Source organism: Odocoileus virginianus, chromosome 14 (genome assembly GCF_023699985.2).
Source record: "Odocoileus virginianus isolate 20LAN1187 ecotype Illinois chromosome 14, Ovbor_1.2, whole genome shotgun sequence".
NCBI classification, from domain to species: Eukaryota; Metazoa; Chordata; class Mammalia; order Artiodactyla; family Cervidae; genus Odocoileus; species Odocoileus virginianus.
The window spans coordinates 58,900,330-58,920,334 of NC_069687.1; the positions used below are offsets into that span (position 1 = coordinate 58,900,330).

The 20,005-nt window shown below is 47.8% G+C and overlaps 1 protein-coding gene across 3 annotated transcripts in view; it reads right to left on the reverse strand.

The window, feature by feature from the left end:
* Positions 1–307: 307 nt before the first annotated feature.
* ZNF366 (zinc finger protein 366) overlaps positions 308–20,005 on the reverse strand; it is a 73,557-nt gene continuing 53,859 nt past the window's right edge. For all 3 annotated transcript variants that reach the window (XM_020915699.2, XM_070476801.1, XM_070476802.1), the window contains 3 exons: positions 18,189–18,380; positions 7,278–7,452; positions 308–4,380 (listed from right to left, as the gene is read on the reverse strand). In XM_020915699.2, the coding sequence (XP_020771358.2) occupies positions 3,857–4,380; positions 7,278–7,452; positions 18,189–18,380 (891 nt within the window). In that variant the 3' untranslated portion in view covers positions 308–3,856. The remainder of the gene's footprint in view (positions 4,381–7,277; positions 7,453–18,188; positions 18,381–20,005) is intronic.

Here is a 20,005-nt window from a genome sequence, read left to right on the forward strand (position 1 = left end):
AGCTTCCTTGTAAAATTTCAGGTGTTCGCAAATGATTAAGTAGGGTTTTTTTTTTTTCCAACATGTGTTTATTTGCTTAAATTAACAAAATATAGGTTACATGCTATTTTCAGGTAAACTGCTTTTTCACTGAAGCAGAAAGCAATATTCACAACTTGGGTTGTTAATACTTCAAGTTTTAGTTTTAAATAGCAAGCCAGAATTCTGTACAAAATCAACATTTGGTGTAATATTGTCCAAATATGTGAAGGATTTTAAATGTTAGTTCTGTTACATTTTGTTCCAGCAAAGCAGACAAAGATCATAATTCAAAACACGATGTTAATATTTTATTAAATGCCTTCAGGGCTTAATAAATACAGTGTGCACATTGGGCTGCCTCACGCAACTACTCATATACAAATATACCGGATACCCTTGTGAGATCATGGAAGGTCAGCCTTAGTCTCACGGCCAGTGGGAAGGCAAATTTTTAAAAACAGAGAATGAATTGAAAGGCAACAAAAGGGGGCAATCATAGGCTAGAATAAAAAGATCAACAGAAAATATGCCACTTGGATGGGTCAGTTGGTTGGTTCAAAGACAGCAGTCAAAAGCCTGGAAAGCATCGGCAGTGGCCTACTTTCATAGCGTCACAATGTGATCGATGTCATGCTACCCTGGCCCGGGAAGTGCTGATGACCTTGGTTTCATCCCTTAGTTCTCTGAGAAAGGCCTTATGGCTTCTCTTCCAGGCTTGCGTTCTGGCTCATTATTAACAGCTCTAGGCAAGGCTGGCCATCCCTTCCCTTAGCTCTGTACTCTGTACTTATGCATAGGGTGCCCATATAATTCATCACCCAAACTGGAACATTTTTGAGAGTTAAGGTGACACTCTTAGTGACTATGTGGGAACAAGAGGTATAAACCTGGGTTGTTCCAGGCAAATCAGGATGTTGGTCACACACAAAACCAAGGTTTTAGACTTGGTTCTTGGAAGGTCAGGGCGTATTAATCAGCAGGTAATATCTAATTATATCTAAGTCTCTTATAGTCTCTCAGAGTCAAGAATGAAAAACAGGCTTGAGAATACATTCCATAACAATTTTTTTTTATTACTTTTCCTAGAGCCTTTTTTCTTCCTCCAAATGAAATTTTACTTGGAAGTCTAACAAATAAAACAGATGGAATTGGAGCTGCTCTGAGTGAAGTGGGGATGAAGGCTGAGAATTTCTCCTCCTCTAGCAGCTCTAGAAGGCCTAAGAGGACCTCTTGCTTCTCAACACACAATGTGGAAACCACCATTCTGGACCATGCTCTTTCCATCTCAACATTAACTTGTTCCTCAAACACTCCCACCTGACTCTTTTTGGGTGGAAAAGTCTATAACTTGCTATTCAAGATCTCCTAGTTCCTATTCTAGTTTGGCACACTCAGAACAAACTGAAATCTGCAGGCTTTATGGCAGGCGCTCAACACCTGGCTGCTGAAAGAATGAATATGTAACAGGCCCCTGAGAGCTGGAGGCTTCAGAGACCACTTTGCCAGCCTCCCAGTGATGTCACTGGAGGCACTGATGAGCTATATTAAAAATGATGAATGGAAAGCAAATAGCCCCTTGGAAGGATAGGTTTGGATCCTCTGGATGGGTTCTTGACTCGCAGTTGCTCTGGTGACGGCAGAAACCCACGCTCCTCCCTTTACCACCCCCTTGCAGGTGTCCTGACCCTGAGACGAGGACGGCTGCAGGGAACTCAAGCAGCTTGGGCAAGTTGTGGTGGTAATGCTGGAGGAAGGAGCCCTAAGCAAAGTGGCAGGAGGAACTGCCTCGGGGACTGACAAAGTGCATGCGTGACTGATGAGAACTAGATGAGGCTGATGGGGAAGCACCTTGACCAAGAGAAAAAAATGGCATCCCACAGTCAGAGATGGGTCAGACTGTCTAATGAAATGTACTGGGAATTTTGGGAGGAGAAGCAAATAATAAACAGTACCTAGCTCTACAAATAAGAGTTGAAACTACCAAGAAGCAGTTTTTACATAAACACAGACACAGTACCAGAGGGTCACTGCTTATGGGCAGTCACATGTATGTGACATCTTGTCAGCACTGCTTTATTTGTCAGAATCCAGTGCCTAAGGAAAGCCCACCTGCTGGGCGCAAACCACACTTCACAGTCACCACCACTCACTGGAATCATGATTCACGAATCTAGGAAGAAATAATTAGTCACTGTAGCCTGACTATGTATTTTTAAACATATTAAGTGATCATAAACATCACAGGCATCATCTCCTAGTAAAAAAAAAAAAAAGTGTGTTTATACAGCATGTGTGTGTGTCTCCTCTCGTGAGGCTCTGACAGAACAGGTAAGAAGGCCTAAGTCAGCAGAATGATTGCAAGGTCTCCTGCTTTCTATCTTAATGAGTAAAGCCAGAAGCAGAAATATTTATGGAATCCTTGCAAGGGGGTCTTGGAAGCCACTATTTTATCCTAGTTGATCTTTCTCAACTCTCGCTACACATAAGAGTCATCTGGGGCAATTTGGAAAATAACCAATGCCAGAGCTCCACTCTAGACCAATTAAATCAGGGTCTCAGAGGCTCAGGGCCCCAGCATTAGTATTTTTTAAAAAGTCTCCCTGAGATGATTCTGGGACTTCCCTATAGCTCAGATGGTAAAGAATATGCCTGCAATGCAGGAGACCTGGGTTTGATTCCTGGGTGGGGAAGATCCTCTGGAGAAGAAAATGGCAACCCACAACAGTATTCTTGCCTGGAGAATCCCAGGGACAGGGGAGCCTGGCTGGCTACAGTCTGTGGGGTCACAAAGAGTTGGACACGACTGAGCAGCTAACACTACTATACTGAGCTGGCTCTAATGGGCAGGCAGCACTGGGAACACAGCTCCGCAGCTGCTTTCCTAGTGATGGTTATTCCAATACTCTAGATAAGTTAGAGCTTCAATCTCAGGGAGAATTCCCCACCCCCCACCACCCTGCAGCTCCAGCACTAATGAGAAATCCACTGCTCACAGGGTGCCAACTCTTCCTGCAGCTGCTTTACAGGGCATGAGGACCTTGGAGCAAGGTCTCCAGGAGGGAGCCCTGCTCAGGACTCCGAGTTAGCCTGCAGACACTCAGCACTGCTGGACCATCTGCAAGCATGCTCCAATGCCACATCTGATGAAGGGAGCCGAAGCTGAACAAGGCAGACCCAGGCAGGAATCTAAGTCCTGCTGGATTTTCCTTAATCAAAATTAATCACTTTCTCTTGAAATTTTATATCTGCAGCAACTACTCAAGACCATCCTCTTTAAAAACTCACCCTCAAATAAATGGGGGAAAAAAAAGAAATGTAAAAAAAATAAAAATAAAAACTCACCCTCCTCTGTCATTTCGGCTATTTTTTGATTATTTAATAAAGTGATTTTAAAAATATATACCACTACTACTATTTTCATCTATCTGGAAAAACATAACTTTCACAAATTCAACTAAAGAGTCATTAATAAAGTAACATGTCAAGCACCATATTTTTGCAACTAGAAAGAAATCAACCATGTTAGTCAATGGAAAGTAGAATTTCTAAAAGCACCTCAGCATCAGCTTACAGTTAGATGTCCAGAAGAGTGAGTATGTACAGTTAATTGTACTGGAGATCCATGAAACAACATTGAAGAAGGCCCTCCATGTGTGTTAAACATCAAGGGCCCAAATGCGAGACCCGAGAAGCATTTGCTTCCCTGCTCATTTAGTCTGCGCCCTTTGTCAAGATTCGTGCCCTTCTCGTCTCCAGCAAATGAGAGTTCATGCGGAAAGCTGTATTTGCACTGCCTAGTTCTCATTTTCCAAGTGTCATTCCTAAACCTGTCCACTTAGATCCCCAAAAGCACTGCTTGTTTTTCCATTTTCCTCTCCAGTAATTCTTTTAAACTCTCATCTCTGTGCTTGAAGTACAAGTAATCAGAAAAGGCTGGGCCCCGCCGGGTGCTCGGCAGGACCCTGAGGCCGGGCCGCTCGTCTCTGCGGGAGAACTCTCGCTCGGGGCTGCCCTCGGGCCCCAGGCTGTCGCGGCTCTTCAGCGGGCGGGCCCCCGGAGGCGCGGCCTCCTCGGCGGGCGCCTCCTCCCCGGGGCCCGGCTCGGGCTTGGCAGGCAGGTCCTGGGGCGCGCAGAGCGCTGGGCCGCGGGGCCCGATGCCCGGGCTGTCCGGCTCCACCTCGTAGCAGTTGTCCTCGTCCTCCTCCTCGTGGCAGGAGCTGCCCCGGGCGCTCTCCCCGTCCGACTGGAAGGCTGGCCCCTTGGCCCGGCGCTTCTGGGACAGGTCGAAGGGCTCCTCCTGCTCCAGGCTCCGCAGGCCCCCCGCCGTCGGCGCCAGCGCAATTCTCCCCCTTCCAAAACCTGTCAGGAGCAAAGGCACGTTCAGGCCACCGAAGGGGTCGCTGGGTGGAACCCAGGGCTGGTTAGCATAGCTTGATTTTGCATTTTAAAACTAGATAAATCCCCAGAAGGCTGTAGAGAGCCCCGGGCTTTGTCACAGCTGGAATCAATATCCGTGTGACTCCTTTCAGGGGATTTTGGCAACATGCACGAAAAACTTTAAAAATAAGCACACCTTTGACTTAGCCAATCACATGACTGAGAACTATGAAAATAGCCTGGCAGATGCACAAACTGTATACGGATGGGGTGAAAACAACTTGTCAATTTAAGGACAGAGGTTTGTTTAAGTAAATAGTAGTACCTCCATGGGGCTTCCCTGGTGGGTCAGACCATAAAGAACATGCAAGGTATTATGTGTGTAGAAGGTATTTCTACGTGTATAATATGTCGATACCTCTTTGTGCTCATAAAAGGTATTCTCTATATACTTTAAGTAAAAATATATATATTTCTAGTGTAGACTCTATTTTATCTATCAAAAAATGTCTGGAAGGATATGTCAAAATCTTAAAAATAGGGTAACTATGAGGTGACTTTTACATTTTTCTTTTCACTTTGAATATATTTCTTTTTACTTTTAACAGTGAACACATATTTTACCATAACAAAAAAATAACAAAGATATTTTCATTGTGAAAAAAACCAAACATTGCATTTGGGCCCAAAGAGGCCACCCCATATCCAGACTCCCTAAGCACAGACAGAGCTGGAAGGGCAGAGGAAGGTCCGGTGAGGAGTTCGAAAGCCCCACATCCAACCACAAGTGTCCTTGCTGCTGGACACGGTAAGGGGAGCAGGCCTCACTTCCAGGGATGGACTTTCCAGCAGCTGACAGACACGTGGGAGGCTCGACCTGATCTGGTCTTGGAGGTGTCTGTCCACGGTGGGCCAGCGGCCAGGCCAGGAGGAGCAGGCGGGGATGACTGCGGAGGAGGAGAGCAGGGAGGGCCGGGGGGTGGCCAGACCCTGGTGCCCAGGGAGAAGCAGGCTGCTGGGGTGGGGACACGCCAAGGAAGCTGATGTCCAGTCTGCCTACTTTACGGTGTTGTCAGGCGATGAAGCCATCTGTAGCTTTAATCTTGTCAGGGACACAAGGAGGATCTTTTTAATCTGGGTCATGATTCTTGAGCTATTTCAAAAACTAGAGTGAAGAAATGCCAAAACCTTTTGTAGATGAAAGCATTAACATTGTCAGAAGTCTGTTACAAACTTTCAAAGCAACTCTCTGATATATAGTGATGCTCTTGATTTTTCCAGAAGAATGACAGTCTCTAGGTGCCTGTTAGGATGTGAGCATCCACATGGGGTAAGTTCTGGTGACCAAGTCAGACTGTCAGATGCAGCCCTGTCTCCTCATTGCCTTCTACGTCTCCAGCCATGGTGGCTGAGCAAACTTCACCTAATTCTGAAAAAATCCAGAATAGCTGGATGCAAAGGATAATTCAGGAAAAGAACATTCTCAAGGGGAAAAAATGCTTTTGTTTTTAACCAGCATTTTTCAGGGCTTTTATACAAACTCCAGGCCTTGTTTTAGGATGATCAATTTCCTGTCACCCAGGAGTCATCACAATCTCAGTGGGCATTTCAGAAATCTGAAAGCTACAATCATTTTGCTTCATGCTCGGTGTGCATGCATGTATCCTACTTATGAATATGGGTGCCTAGTTGACCACATCGTTTGTAAAGGGGTGGAAGAAGCAGCAAATATGAACAAACCACCATGTTTTTACCCAGTGCAGTGAGCACTGGCTCGAGCCAGAAATTCCTGAGTTAGAATCTCAATTCTGCGTTCACCTTGCTGCTTGACCTTGAGCAGCTCTGTAACACCTCCTGGCCACAGTTTTCTCGTACATAAAATGAGAGGAACACCGCCTACTTTGTGGAATATTGGGGACAAGCAGTAACATCTAAGTGCATTGCCCTGTGCTTGGATCATACAAGAATCGGCAAACATCAGCCAGTTAACATGGTACTGCAAGTTACATATATGTGTGTCTTCTCTCCCCACACACAGACCTCCCAGAGGGCAAACAAAGATGGTTTAGTTCCCCTTGTATCTGCCAGGGCATAGAGCACGCCACACTGGACAAAGAGCATTTACTGCCCATTTACTGAAGGACAACCTACTGAAGTCAGTACTTCTGGAAGTGACTCTTTCCTGCAAAGAAAGGGACTGAGAAGATACAGGAGGCAGGAACTTCCCATCAGTTCAGTTAGGACTCAGTGGGGGAGACAGAAGCCCCTGCTTGGCCTGTGGCCAACCAGCCCTCCCAGGCAGGAAAACTGTCCTCATGTTTCTGACTGTGAGCATGTGGATGAGACCTAGCCTGCTACAGACACACTTCAGCTATCAGCAGAACTTGCAGACCTGCCCCTTAACAGCAGTGCGATAAAGAGGATACAGCATGGCTTTAGAGTCAGAAAGGTCTGCATTCAAATTCTCAGTCAGCCACTTTTCAGTTGAGTCGGGTAATATTTCAAAGCCTCAGCGTCCCCATCTGTAATGTGGGGATAATAGGAGTTCCTGCAGCCTGGAGTTACTATACATATTCACAGAGACAGAGCACTTGCTGCAGGGTCTGGAACACAGAAGGGAGAGTGGAACCGACTGGCACCATTATGATACTCTAATCTACGTCACTTTTACCTACAATGTTTAGGTATTAACTCTGAATACAGTTTGTTAGAGCTTGTTGCCAACCTGTTCCTGCTACTCTGCTGTGGTCTTGAAGATGATGCTCCCTTTTCTGAATGTAAGAACCACCCCCCAGAGCAGAGCTCCCTGAAGACAAGCTCAGCTCCCCGTGTGTTCCTCGCTGGGCCCAGCCACCGTGGGCCTCCTGGAGGGCGATTACCTTGAGAGTGGAGGCCCCGCTCCATGACCCCATGCTTCACTTTCATGTGGCGCGTCAGGTTCCCCTTCAGGGTGAACTTGCTGGGGCAGTACAGGCACTTGAAGGGTTTGCTGTCAGAGTGCAGGTGCATGTGGCCCATGAGGTTGTGCATCCGGTTGAATTCCTTCCCACAAAGCTGTCGAGACAGTGACGAGGAGAACACAGCTTACTCGCGGTGGGACCCTTGCCCAGATAACCACACTCAGGCCTGGGCGACGATGGACGAGCTGCTACTTTGTTTGAATCTCGGCATTTTTTAAACTGCCTCCAAATAAAGTGTCCCCGAGGAAGTCAGGGAGTGGCTGCCTTGAGCCCAGGCTCAGAGGTGGAGCAGGGAGGGATGGATTCATGAGATTTTATTCCTGTTGTACAGGGAATTTTAAACTCAAGGTAAAAACTGCAAAGCTATCGAAGCTTCTTTGAACACAACCTTTTGAAAAGGAGAAAAACTTCTCTGAAAAGCAATTGCTCAAAGTATGCTTCACTGTAATGATAAAGATATGACTTGGTTACTATTTATGGAGTATTTACAATATGGAAAGCACTATCCCAAGTCTGCCACGGACTATTTCATTTAACTCACATGAGGCCTACAAGATAGGTGCTGTTCTCATCCCCATTTTACGGATGGACAAACTGAGGGGTTAAGACGAAAGGTTGGCCAAGGCACACACAGCTTATGGGTGCTGGAGCTGGGATAATGAACTCAGGTCCTTGTACACCAGAGACCACATCATCAGTCACCATGTATCACACAGTCTCCCCCAACATAACTCTTCTGTTGGACTGTATCAACAATGCTTCTCTAATTTTTTTAATTTGCCAACTATGGGGAGTTCAAAGGAACAGTGTATAAAGGAAGGACTGTGTCCTTTCTCTGGGTAGAGATTTGAAGTACTGAAAATATCACCCTAGGTATACAAAAGCGAACCTATTTTAGTCACTTCTTTTCTTCTCATTCCTACTTCCATCAAATTGCACATACATGATGGCACACACCAGCGGTCCTCGAGCTCCATGGAAACAGCAGAGCTGCCTGTTTGAAGGCAGGACGTGCAGATGCTGAGGGTGGGAGACAGGAGCAGCCGCTGTGTGTGCTCTCCTTGTCCCCAAGGCTTCACCAGAGTGGGGTTTGGAAGCTCCAGCCCCTGCTCGGCTGTGCTGGGAGGAATGCCGAGGACTCTGTGTCTGTGCTGGGACTCCAGGTCCACGGGAGGAACGCTCTCCTTCCCTCCTTCCTTCCCGCCCTCCGAGGCCCACGTCAGGAGGGCAGAGAAAGGAGCGAGTGGTGCCTGCAGAGAGGGCATGGGGTGCGGGGTCCTGTGAAGCAGGCGCCAGCTTTCCTTTCTCACTGAGACATGGTGTCAGCCCAGAGGAGACTCTGGGTGGGACTTTTATTAATACAGACCATACTGTCTTCAGGGGGCTATGGCAGGGAGAGCTGAGCTGGCCAACAGCTGTGACCTCGGGCACTTAGACTAACAGAACGCTGGGCAGTAAGAGGAAGCCATCCTGGCACTGCAGATTTTTCGCAGATAATCTATGCTTGGGTAATGAATGGCTGGCTCTATATTTTTAAATGATTCACATTTGGGGGTTTTAAGTGCTTTCCCCCTTTTCACTTCCTTACTAGCAAGAATGAATGCAGCATGCTGGTTGGTGCCCCACACCCAGTATTCACAGCATCCTCACCACATTCCTCTGGAAAAGGTGACCCAAGAGGGGAGATGCTGAGAGCAGGTCTAATTGAAGAAAAAGTATGGATACTTGCTTTCTTTTTATTCTCAACAGAGACAGTTCATAAAGATATATCCGTCTGTGGCTCAAGTTCGCTCACATGTGAAAGTTCTGATAGAGTTCTCCTTAAAAGCTTAGTTTATTCAGTTCTCTGCCCTGGCTAAGAATAAAAATGTATCTAGAGACTCTACACTAGGTATTTCCAGTCATGGGTCATTTTAGAGAAGATGCATCGCATTTGGTTCACGGGATAGCTCCTGACTATTTGGAACAACGCTGCTGTTGAAGTTGCTGAGCTGAACAGCCCTTCATTAGACAGAGGCATCTCTAAAGGCTCTGCCCGCCTTTTGTTATAATCCCTGCCTAGCACCAGGCTTGAGACACGGTAGGTCCTTAGCCTCTGCTGAGTGAAGGGGTGAGGCACATTAAGCAGATCTGAAAAGAGCAAAAGCCGTGGGGAGCGTAAGCACGACAGACGCAGGGAGAGAGGAGCAAGGGTCCGGAAGGTCAATGAGCTCCCGCACTTGTCCAAGCCTGGACGGGCCTGGGGGCATTACAGGCAAGGCAGAGAGAGAACTGAAGGAATAAACGGGCGCCTTCTTCCTTCAAGCAACTTCATGGAGGGTGATATTCCACTTTCAGTTATCATCTCTGGTTGCTGAGGTATTAGAAGCTGGATTGGTCTGAAAAGGCTTTATCAAGGAGACGAAATTTGAACCTAACCTTGAAGAAAATGTGGAAAGACTTTCGTGTTTGTTGTGACACAAGAAAAAAGTCTCTTCATTATCTTCAGACGCTTCATCAACCTTAAAACTATAGACAAGGGAACTATTACTATTGTGATAATGACCCACAGCTTATTGCTACTGCAACTGCTGTGACTTTGGGGTTAGAGCAATTCACCTGCTGGTGGCCACAGCCCCTTTCCCCCTCATATAATAGCCCACCTCCACCCAACACACACAGGTGTGCACACATCATGAGGGCTACTGCCAGGTATTTTCCAGAGTCCTCCTCAGTTTTGGACAAGCAGCCTTTTTGATCATCATAGCTGAGGGTGTATTTTCTATTCTAATGCTTTTCTGGATCAATTCATTCAGTTCTGAACTTTCTGGGTCATTTTAGTGGTACATGGGGACAACAGGACGTTTTATCATTTTAATAAATGACAGTGTCTCCTGGATCATCAAAAAGCAAGAGAATTACAGAGAAACATCTATTTCTGCTTTATTGACTATGCCAAAGCCTTTGACTGTGTGGATTACAATAAACTGTGGAAAATTCTGAAAGAGATGGGAATACCAGACCACCTGACCTGCCTCTTGAAAAACCTGTATGCAGGTCAGGAAGCAACAGTTAGAATTGGACACGGAACAACAGACTGGTTCCATAGAGGGAAAGGAGTACGTCGATGCTGTATACTGTCACCCTGCTTATTTAACTTACATGCAGAGTACATCATGAGAAATGCTGGGCTGGAAGAAGCACAAGCTGGAATCACGATTTCTGGGAGAAATATCAACAACCTCAGATATGCAGATGGCACCACCCTTATGGCAGAAAGTGGAGAAGAACTAAAGAGCCTCTTGATGAAAGTGAAAGAGGAGAGTGAAAAAGTTGGCTTAAAGCTCAACATTCAGAGCTCAACATTCAGAAAACTAAGATCATGGTATCTGGTCCCATCACTTCATGGGAAATAGACGGGGAAACAGTGGAAACAGTGGCTGACTTTATTTTTGGGGGCTCCAAAATCACTGCAGATGGTGATTGCAGCCATGAAATTAAAAGACGCTTACTCCTTGGAAGGAAAGTTATGACAAACCTAGACAGCATATTAAAAAGCAGAGACATTACTTTGCCAACAAAGGTCCATCTAGTCAAGGCTATGGTATTTCCAGTAGTCATGTATGGATGTGAGAGTTGAACTATAAAGAAAGCTGAGTGCCGAAGAATTGATGCTTTTGAACTGTGGTGTTGGAGAAGACTCTTGAGAATCCCTTGAACTGCAAGCAGATCCAACCAGTCTATCCTAATGGAGATCAGTCCTGGGTGTTCATTGGAAGGACTGATGTTGAAGCTCAAACTCCAATACTTTGGCCATTTGATGCAAAGAGCTGACTCATTTGAAAAGACGCTGATGCTGGGAGGGATTGGGGGCAGGAGGAGAAGGGGACGACAGAGGATGAGATGGTTGGATGGCATCACCGACTCAGTGGACATGAGTTTGGGTGAACTCCAGAAGTTGGTGATGGACAGGGAGGCCTGGCGTGCTGCGGTTCATGGGGTTGCAGAATGAACGACTAAGTGATTGAACTGAAATGATTTTCTCCTGAGGTCAAGGTTTATAGCCTCCTGAGGTCAAGGTTTATAGCCTCAGGGAAGAAGATCCACTGTGGGACATGACTGATCAGCTATATTATCTTACGGGTGATTGGTAAAGGGGACTAATTTTGTTGTTGTTGATAAAATTTAATTTTTATACACCATGGTTTATAAAAGTTTTATATTTTTAATATACCATGGTTTTATATACCATTTTTCATGGTTTATGATAGCCGAATGGTAACCAATGGAGAGCTTTCCCAGGGATAAGAAATAATGCATTAGCCCTGAAAATTCTGAGGACACTAAAAGTATCCCAGGCAGTATTCAGAAATGTAGCCACCTTCCTTCTCTGTGTGGGTTGCCCAGTATACAGCACAAGGCTACATATATAATAACATTTAATGAATGTCTAAGTATATGGTTAGGAAATACACAACCAAGTCAGGAAAAATATCACTTCCTCATGCAAAAGTTTCACAAAGCAACCATCACCAACTCTCTCTCTTGTTCCCACTAAAGCTATTCACACTAGTTTGCAAACCAAAGTCCTCAGTGGCAGAAAGAAACAATTAACTCAGGACCTGAAGTACTTGGACACCATTCACATCTCAGTGGTAGGTACTCTTAGCTTCTTCCTCTCAGCCTCTGGCTCTTCCACAGAGCCCTTGGGTTCTTATCCAGAACACCTGGCCTTGTTATCCTTCTTAGAGGATCATCCTCACATGACAACACGCAAATGTATGGCGATTTTCTGTGTCTGTGAAAGTTGGAGGGGCCTTTCAGTCACCATTAGTGAAGAGAGGCCAGAGAAAGAGGATTGGGTCAATTAAAGATGGTGCCTTCAGGTGGGGCTTGGTGTGAGCTCTAAGCAGAATCACTGCAGTGGAGGAGAGGAGCTAGGTGGAAAGGGAGAAGGGCTGCGAGGGAGCATCAAGACTAGCTTCTCCTGGGAAAGCAGTCATCGACACGGCCCCCTGAAATCATGAGCCGTGAGGTGCAGAGCCTGCCCAGGTCAAGAGTTGCTGAATCGCCTCCTGCCAAGGTCTGTGGAAATTGAAGCCAGGATAGGTGTTGATGCAGGAAGCTGCTGGAGTGATGAGGAGTCAGATTTCATCTTGCAAGTGGTCTTCTCAACCAGTCCAGCCCTCCTTAACTCTCAGTTTCTCTAATAAGCAGTATTAGTGTGCTTCTGACATTAAATATCAGCTTGTCCACCTATACCCACCTTTAAACCTACTTTTAAAAAGGGAAGTGGATCTCAAAGTGTAATAGACAGTTGGGACAAATGTTTTGAACTGTCCTTTAAAAATGGGTTGCATGGATCATTAGACTTTGAGATGGCAGAGCAGAAAGACAATGGTGAAACCCCAGAGCGATACAGAACTTGCTCCATCTTCTCTTCTGTAAAATGTCCACGATAATCACAGTTTCCCATGGAAATTTGTGACAGGTATAGGGCTTAGCAAATTGTAAGTGCTCAATAAATATTAGCTCATTACTACCATTATCATGTACATCTGACATTCCAGAAATAAAAGGTTAAGTTCTTTGAGGATGAGGGTGCTGTCTTTTTAAACCAAATTGTGTGGAAGGCACACTAAGGAAGAACAAGTGAAGAATCCTTTGAGTAAACACCCGCCAGGTTACTTGAGGTATCACAGAAATGGAAGCAGGTATGGCTCCCGCAGCCCTGGGAAGTGTGGATGGAGAGAGAAGGCTCACCCTAGATTGCAGGCTCTGGGGAGCCCATCATCTGGCTCTCTGACCCTCCATCAGCCCTTTAAACAGCGGGCAGGTGACCTGTCCCCTTCTCTTCATAGACGCTCCTGACTCTGCCTCCTGGCGCCCAGTCCCTCCTTGGTCCCGGCACCTTCCCGCGAGCCCCAGTGACAGCGCGGACAGCGGAGTCACAGAGAAGTCACTGTGCGCAGAGGCAGGGCGACGGCAGTGGGCAGCCGCTGGGCCGGTCCCAGAGGCCCACCAGACAAGAGGAGGCACGCAACTGGGACATGCACCAGGAAGCCTGTTTCCCTGTTCTGAGGGGAAAGGTCAAAGAGCTGCAGCCTGCAGCCCCAGAGAATGGCCTCTGTCAAGCTGCCCTTCCCTTACATCCTTCTCTCTCTTTCTCTTTTAATAAGAAGGGTGTTCCTTTCCTCAAAGGGAGAGAGAGGGAGGGAGGGAGAGAGAGACTGTAAACTGTCCAAAAGGACCGTGAGAAAACAGGAAGCTTTGAAAAGTACAAGAGAAAGCAAGATGAAATCTATTTGCAGGCGGGCCCCTGGGGACATGCGAGGCATTGTTAAGCAGGCAGTTCATACAGCTATATCCTTCCTTCTGCTGAGGAGGGCTTTGCTGCCAAAAGGCTGCTATCTGGTCACTGCCTTAACCCCCTCAATGCCAGCCTGAGAGCCCTGATCCAAGCACTGGGTGCCTACAAGTCCCCACTGGGTTGGAGCATCCGAGAGCTTGAGGGGGAGATGGAGCCAAGTTGGCAGAGGCAGTGGGGACCCTTTTCAGGGAGACCTCAACCTTTTCTATCTCTTCTTCCCTCGGCCTTCAGCCCTCTGCTTCAGGCAGGCTGCAGATGACCTGGTGATTCATAACATAGGCAGCTCCCGGCTTCACCCATCTCAAAGGAGAATTTGTCCCGGAAATTCTGGTTGACTGCTTTTCCTGGACAGGTTTCCCAAAGACGGCAGCTGGTTCTTTGCTATTATGGAGCGTGGCCGCTACAAGGAGAGCACCCAAATCAAGCCCTTCATGCTTACGCAGAATCTGGGAAGCATATTTCTGAAACATGGCTTAAGTCTACAGGCGCAGGTCTCTGGAGAAGCTCCAGCTGGCTCCAAGAAGCAAGGAGTCCAGAAGTCGAGCCAACAGCAAAAGAACCCAGAAGGGCAGTCACTTTTCATAAGAAAAAAAAAAGAAACTAAATGGAAACCTTTCCTCTCCTCCAATTTTCCATCCTATTGTTAATGCTTAATCCTGCACTAAATGAATGTTTCTGCTTGCTGCGGACAGCTGTTTCCACTGAGCCAGGGCCAGGGAGAATCAGTTCATGTGACCACAGTAGGAGGGATTGATGTTAGGAAGCATTTTTAGTGCAGAGAATCCCAGGAAATTAGAGTCTGTTACTTAAAGACTCTTCCCCCCACCTTTTTTTTTTTTGCAAGTTTTGAGGTAAAGGAGATGGAGTCGGGGCTTCCCCAGGTGGCTCAATGGTAAAGAATCCGCCTTCCAAAGCAGGAGATGTGAGCTCGATCCCTGGGTCGGGAAGATTCCCTGGAGGAGGGCATGGCAACCTACTGCAGTATTCTCGCCTGGGGAATCCCATGGACAGAGGAGCCTGGTGGGCTACAGTCTATGGGGTCACAAAGAGTCAGACATGACCGAACGACTGGACAACAACAGATAGGAGCCGATTCTTGGAGTGTGGCTGGGGCAAGGTCTGCCTGTTTTCTTGCAGCCATGTCAATCACGTAGAGGGGAAAACCCTCCCCATGATGAAGGTCAGGCTTAGTTGTCCAGGCCTGTTCTCCACCATCACCACGCAGCCAGCCAGCCAGCCAGCCACTCCTCCCTGCGGGGGTGACTTGCACGGCAATGAGCAAATGGCCTTCTGTTCCTCTCCCAACTCCCAGACCTGAACAAACCCCACCCAGGACCAGATTTCCAAGAATCCAGCGTGACATCCATAAGAAGCAAAGTCACAGGACACCATCTGGGGATGGCCCATCCCACAGTGGTGTCTGGAACCAGTTTATAAACACACAGACAGGCCCTCATTACATAACCTGTACATTCAGACATGCTCTGAAACTCCTTTGAAATGAAAAGAGGGAACGTGTGAAGAGGACACCGAGCAGGCGGCACTCAGCAGGCAGATGGGGCAAAGCGAGGGAGAGCCTGGCAGTGCATCTGGCGCTTGTCAGGAGATGCGTGCTCCTGATGAGGTGACTGACACCCGATCTTGTGTCAGAAACGTCTAAGAAAGGAGTGGGGCCACCTCAGTCGGACAAACGTACACTCTGACATCCAGGGCTTTCTGTTTAAATGACCAACACTCCCTTCCAGGCAGCCTCCGACCTCCTGTGGTCTCCTCGGTGGACCTGCTCACCAGGAAGAAGTGACCTTTGCAGATGGCCAGGCCCACCTCCCACTGGAAAGCTCTACTGCCTCATTTCGGAGCTGGCACTTCACGCTTCAAACCCTTCTCTTATGGGATTTTATCAGGTAGATATCTGGAGCCTTATCCACCCTCAAGGAGAGGTCCGATCAAGTTTCTGCAGTTGACCAGCTGATACCCTGTGAAGCATGTGTGGCGCTCTATTGTCAGGGTGAGTGGAGGCCTGGCTCACTGCATCACTGACCCCATCGAGTCCAGTCTTCTGTGCCCTGATACCAGGGAGAACCCTATGAATTCTCAGGCACCCTTGGTCCAAGATCCTCTGCGCCCCTCTGGGCCCTTGAGGTACAGAAACAGAACTGCCTCTGTGCCCTCAAATCACACACAGCCTGCAAGCCCTTTTCCTGAATTGGCTCTGCTTTATCAAATCCCTCCATTCCAGAGACGTTTGCTGCCTGGTTTAACCGCTGCAGCTGGCCCTGACTGGTGAAGTGGGAGGGGGCTGGGCTGGATGAATATGGATTTTTAGGGGACTGCAAACCATGCAACAGCACCCGCATATTTTAACAACTTCGTGTGCTCCGCCACCAGTAGATAAAAATACAGTTCGTCCTTGAAGCTCAAGAGTAAACCAAACACAAGGAATAAAGAGGGGCAATGAGCCCCCGGTGGTACCTCTACTGTAGCAGACAGTAAACCCCTGGAGGGTGGGAACAGCTCTGTGAAAAGTGAAGGGTTTGGGAGTTGCCTGGTGGGACAGTGGTTAAGACTTCACACGTCCAGTGCAGGGAGTAGGGGTTCTATCCCAGATCAGGGAACTAAGATCCCACACGCTGCATGGCATGACCAGAGAAAAAAAAATTTTTAATCTAAAAAAAAAAGTGAAGGGGTCAAGAGACTCAGTGAGGCGGGAAGGAAACCCAAGGCGTGTCTAAAGGGAGACAGGAGAGCTGGTCCGTGGCACCCGCAGGCTCTTGCAGCTGGGCCTGACTCCATGAGTGTGCGCCGTGTGATCACACGGGGCCCCAAATTCAGAGGGGTCCTGGGTCTGGTGGAATGCTCTGCTTTCATCATCTTGAAATTGTGAATAGCGTCTGAACGAGGGCCCCATCTTCACTTTGCACCAGGCCCTGCAAATTATGTACATCATCCTGCATACAGCTTCCTCCCTCTTTAGCTCAGATCACTCCAGATGGACATAAACTGACTTTCAAACCACTGGGAACTTGAAGGAGAGCAGGGGAAACACAAGTGGGTGGCAGGAAAAGGGCTGGAGGGAGAACCCTCCCTCCCCTATCTCCGGAGAATGCCCACCAGGTCTAGGGAAGCTCTGGCTCCTGACCCCTCTCACCCCATCCAGGAGGGGCCAGCACAGGAAAGAAGTCAGCTTCACAGGGGGTTCCTTCAAGTGGGGGGACATAGTGCGGAGGGATGAAGGCAGCGACAGCCCCTGGAAGCAGGGAACCCTACTCCAGAAACAGGGATCGACAGAGAATGTCACTGGGACTCTGTCAGACACGCAGCACAGACAGAAGGAACATCCACGTCAAACAGAAAAACACTAATGATATCTGAGCTCGATGATTTCCCTCTGCTCCCCTCTCAGCCCTCTCTTCGGGGCTGTGGGGTCACTTGGCGGTACCTTCCTTGAAGTAAACTATCCAACCCTAAGCGAGACTTCTCCTCACCTGAGGAGTGGAAACCACATGGGGAGAGGGGACAGCCAGGGCACCCTGAGCCCTTCTGAGCAGCGCCCGTCAGTGCCTTGGGCTTGACAAGTCTCCAGCCCAAGCTTTACCTCAGTGCATGAAAGAAAAACCCCACCAAGTTAATGAGACCCAGAGACTGGGACACAGATGCTCCACGGTACTCAGGAAGAAACAAGAAGCACTTCACGGCTGTTCCTCTGCCCCAGCAAGCATTTCTGAGGTCACAGCGGCGTTAGCCTTTAAATCTCTTTCATCCCCTCCAGAAGACCTGCCCTCAAATTACACTGCTCAGTCCACGTGTCAGGAGGTGGGAGCCGGGGTGGCGTGGGGGAAGGGAAGCAGATGGGCTGGAAGCTTCTCTGAGTCCTCTGTGTTCCCTCTGGCTTGTCAGGGGAAGAGGGCTGCACCTGGCTGCTGCCTTCTAGAACAGGAGCCCTCCACATCGCCTGCATCCTGTAAAGACCTCAGTCTCCAAATGGACCTGCCACCCTCAGCTCTCCTGGGACTGGCTGCTTCCAGGCCCTGCACACTGACCGACTCCACAGGCAGACAAGCAGGGCAGCTCCTGGGGCACAGCTGAGCACAGCAGATGCCCTGGGTCTGGCCGCAGGCGTTCGTTGCAGAAGCCCTTCTGAGGAGACTGAGGACAAGGTTCCCCGCAGACTGCTCCCCCCCCCCCCCCGCCCCCCGCATTTGCAGAGCCCTCTGAGCTCTCCTGGGATTTCCAGGTGGCTCAGGGGTAAAGAATCCGCCTGCCAATGCAGGAGACTCAGGAGATGTGGGTGTGATCCCTGGGCCAGGAAGATACCCTGGAGTAGGAAATGGCAACCGGCTCCAGTATTCTTGCCTGAAAAACTCCCCGGACAGAGAAGCCTGACAGGCTACAAGGCACAGGGTCGCAAAGAGTGGACCACCACCAACCACGCACATGTGCTGAGCCCTTCCTCTCCACACTCCCTCAGGCCCACTACTCACCTTGCACTTGAAGGGCTTCACGTCCGAGTGGACGATCATGTGCGCCTTGAGGGTCTGCTTCTGCACAAAGCTCTTGTAGCAGAGGTGACACTGGTAGGCGCGGATGTTGGTGTGGATCAGCACGTGTCTCTTCATGTTGGCCAGCAGCGTGAACTCCCGCCCGCAGATCCCACATTTGTGCTCCTTCACGCCCTGGAAGGAGGCAAGATTCAAAAGAACCATGGTGAGCAGGTACAGACGTTCATCAGGACAGTAGTCTTTGCTTTTCTCTCTGACACATAAATCCACCAAGAATTTGGTGACAGATGTTGAGTTCCAAACGGTATGGCTGTAGCCTTGTCAAATGACTATTTTCTTAAAAAGTGTTGATTACATAATCTTCTATTTTCTTCTAAAAACCATAAACTAGACAGATGTTTAGAGGAAAAGACAGCTATTGCTTCTGTTGTTCCTGCAGGTTGCTTGGGGTTAATTCTGCAGTAACAGTTCTTGGGGATTAATAGGATTCGGGTAAGAGCACTGCAGAATGTTATGTAAAATCAGTCTCTAATCCAGCTTTCACGATAATGAAAAAACAAAACCTCCTAAACTTATAATATCATTTCCCGTATGAAAACCAACATTCTCTTGAGTTCTCATTAATGGCTTTGAAAATTCAAAAACAATCAGATCCACACTTCAAAAACATTACAGCTTGATAATCACCTCTTGAGATGGTCCCCTGGGTTCCCACAGGCCATGGTGGCCTCAGTGTGACTTGACTATGAAGCTCCTCCAAGCCAGCTTCTGTCTGACAGAGAAATTTGGCAGAGGATAGCTATCTCAATTAGAAAACAGGAAAGAAGATTTTCTAGTTTCCCTGCTGTTTGTGGAGAAGTGTTTGAATACTTAAGCGTCGACGCCCTCAACTGAAAGCGTGTCTAAGGACTCACGGCGTGAGTAGAATATTACCTAATCCTGACCAGCCAGTGCTTCCCTGAAATGGCTGCTGCAAGAAATTTTGACCCAGAATGACTTTTGGGGAGGAAAACGTGGAGATCCATGGTAATAAAACTAGGGTTATTACAGGTTTAGACAAATCTTTAGCTAACAACTGTACCTTATAAAATCCATACGGCCTGGTATTCATTCACAGGGACTAGGGCGGGGGTTGTTCCAAGGTTCTTTCTGCCTGTATTTCCATTCCTTTAATTTGGGACATGGTACAAGAAAGTACCACTCCTCAATTTTGGTGAGCCCATGGCACTAAATGGTGGGAGTTCGGGTCCCGGCCTAGCCGTTTACTGACTGCATAATCTTAGTTGGGTCCCTCAGCCTTTCTAGGTGAAGCACTCAAATGGAGAGCCGGGCTCTTTCTAACTGGAATACTGTCTAGTCTAAGTGACTGCAGATGATTTATGCTAATGGAGAGATCTAAATTTTAATGTCCTCCTAAGAAGATGAATTTTTTAAATGTGTTGTATACTCAGTTTAATATTATTAACAAAACTATTTTCTTAATGAGTTTTCAAATTTACTTCAGTATCTTTATTCTCAAGATTGTTCCTATACTTGGTTGTGATCGAGATAACTAGATCATGTACCCAAGTATAGGAACAATCTTACAGAAGTTTCATACCTTCTACAATGTATTCCTTTTCCACACATACAGGAATCCCTGAAATCAGCACGCGGTCCCTCTGGCGGCTGCCTCTCAGTTCAGGCTCTTTGTTGACGGCTCCCGCACTAGGCAGGCACCTCCACTCTGGGTGTTTCTAAGGAGTCTTTTGCAGGGCAGCTGTTTGTGCAGAGCCAAGGCAGCTACACATTTTGTCTGT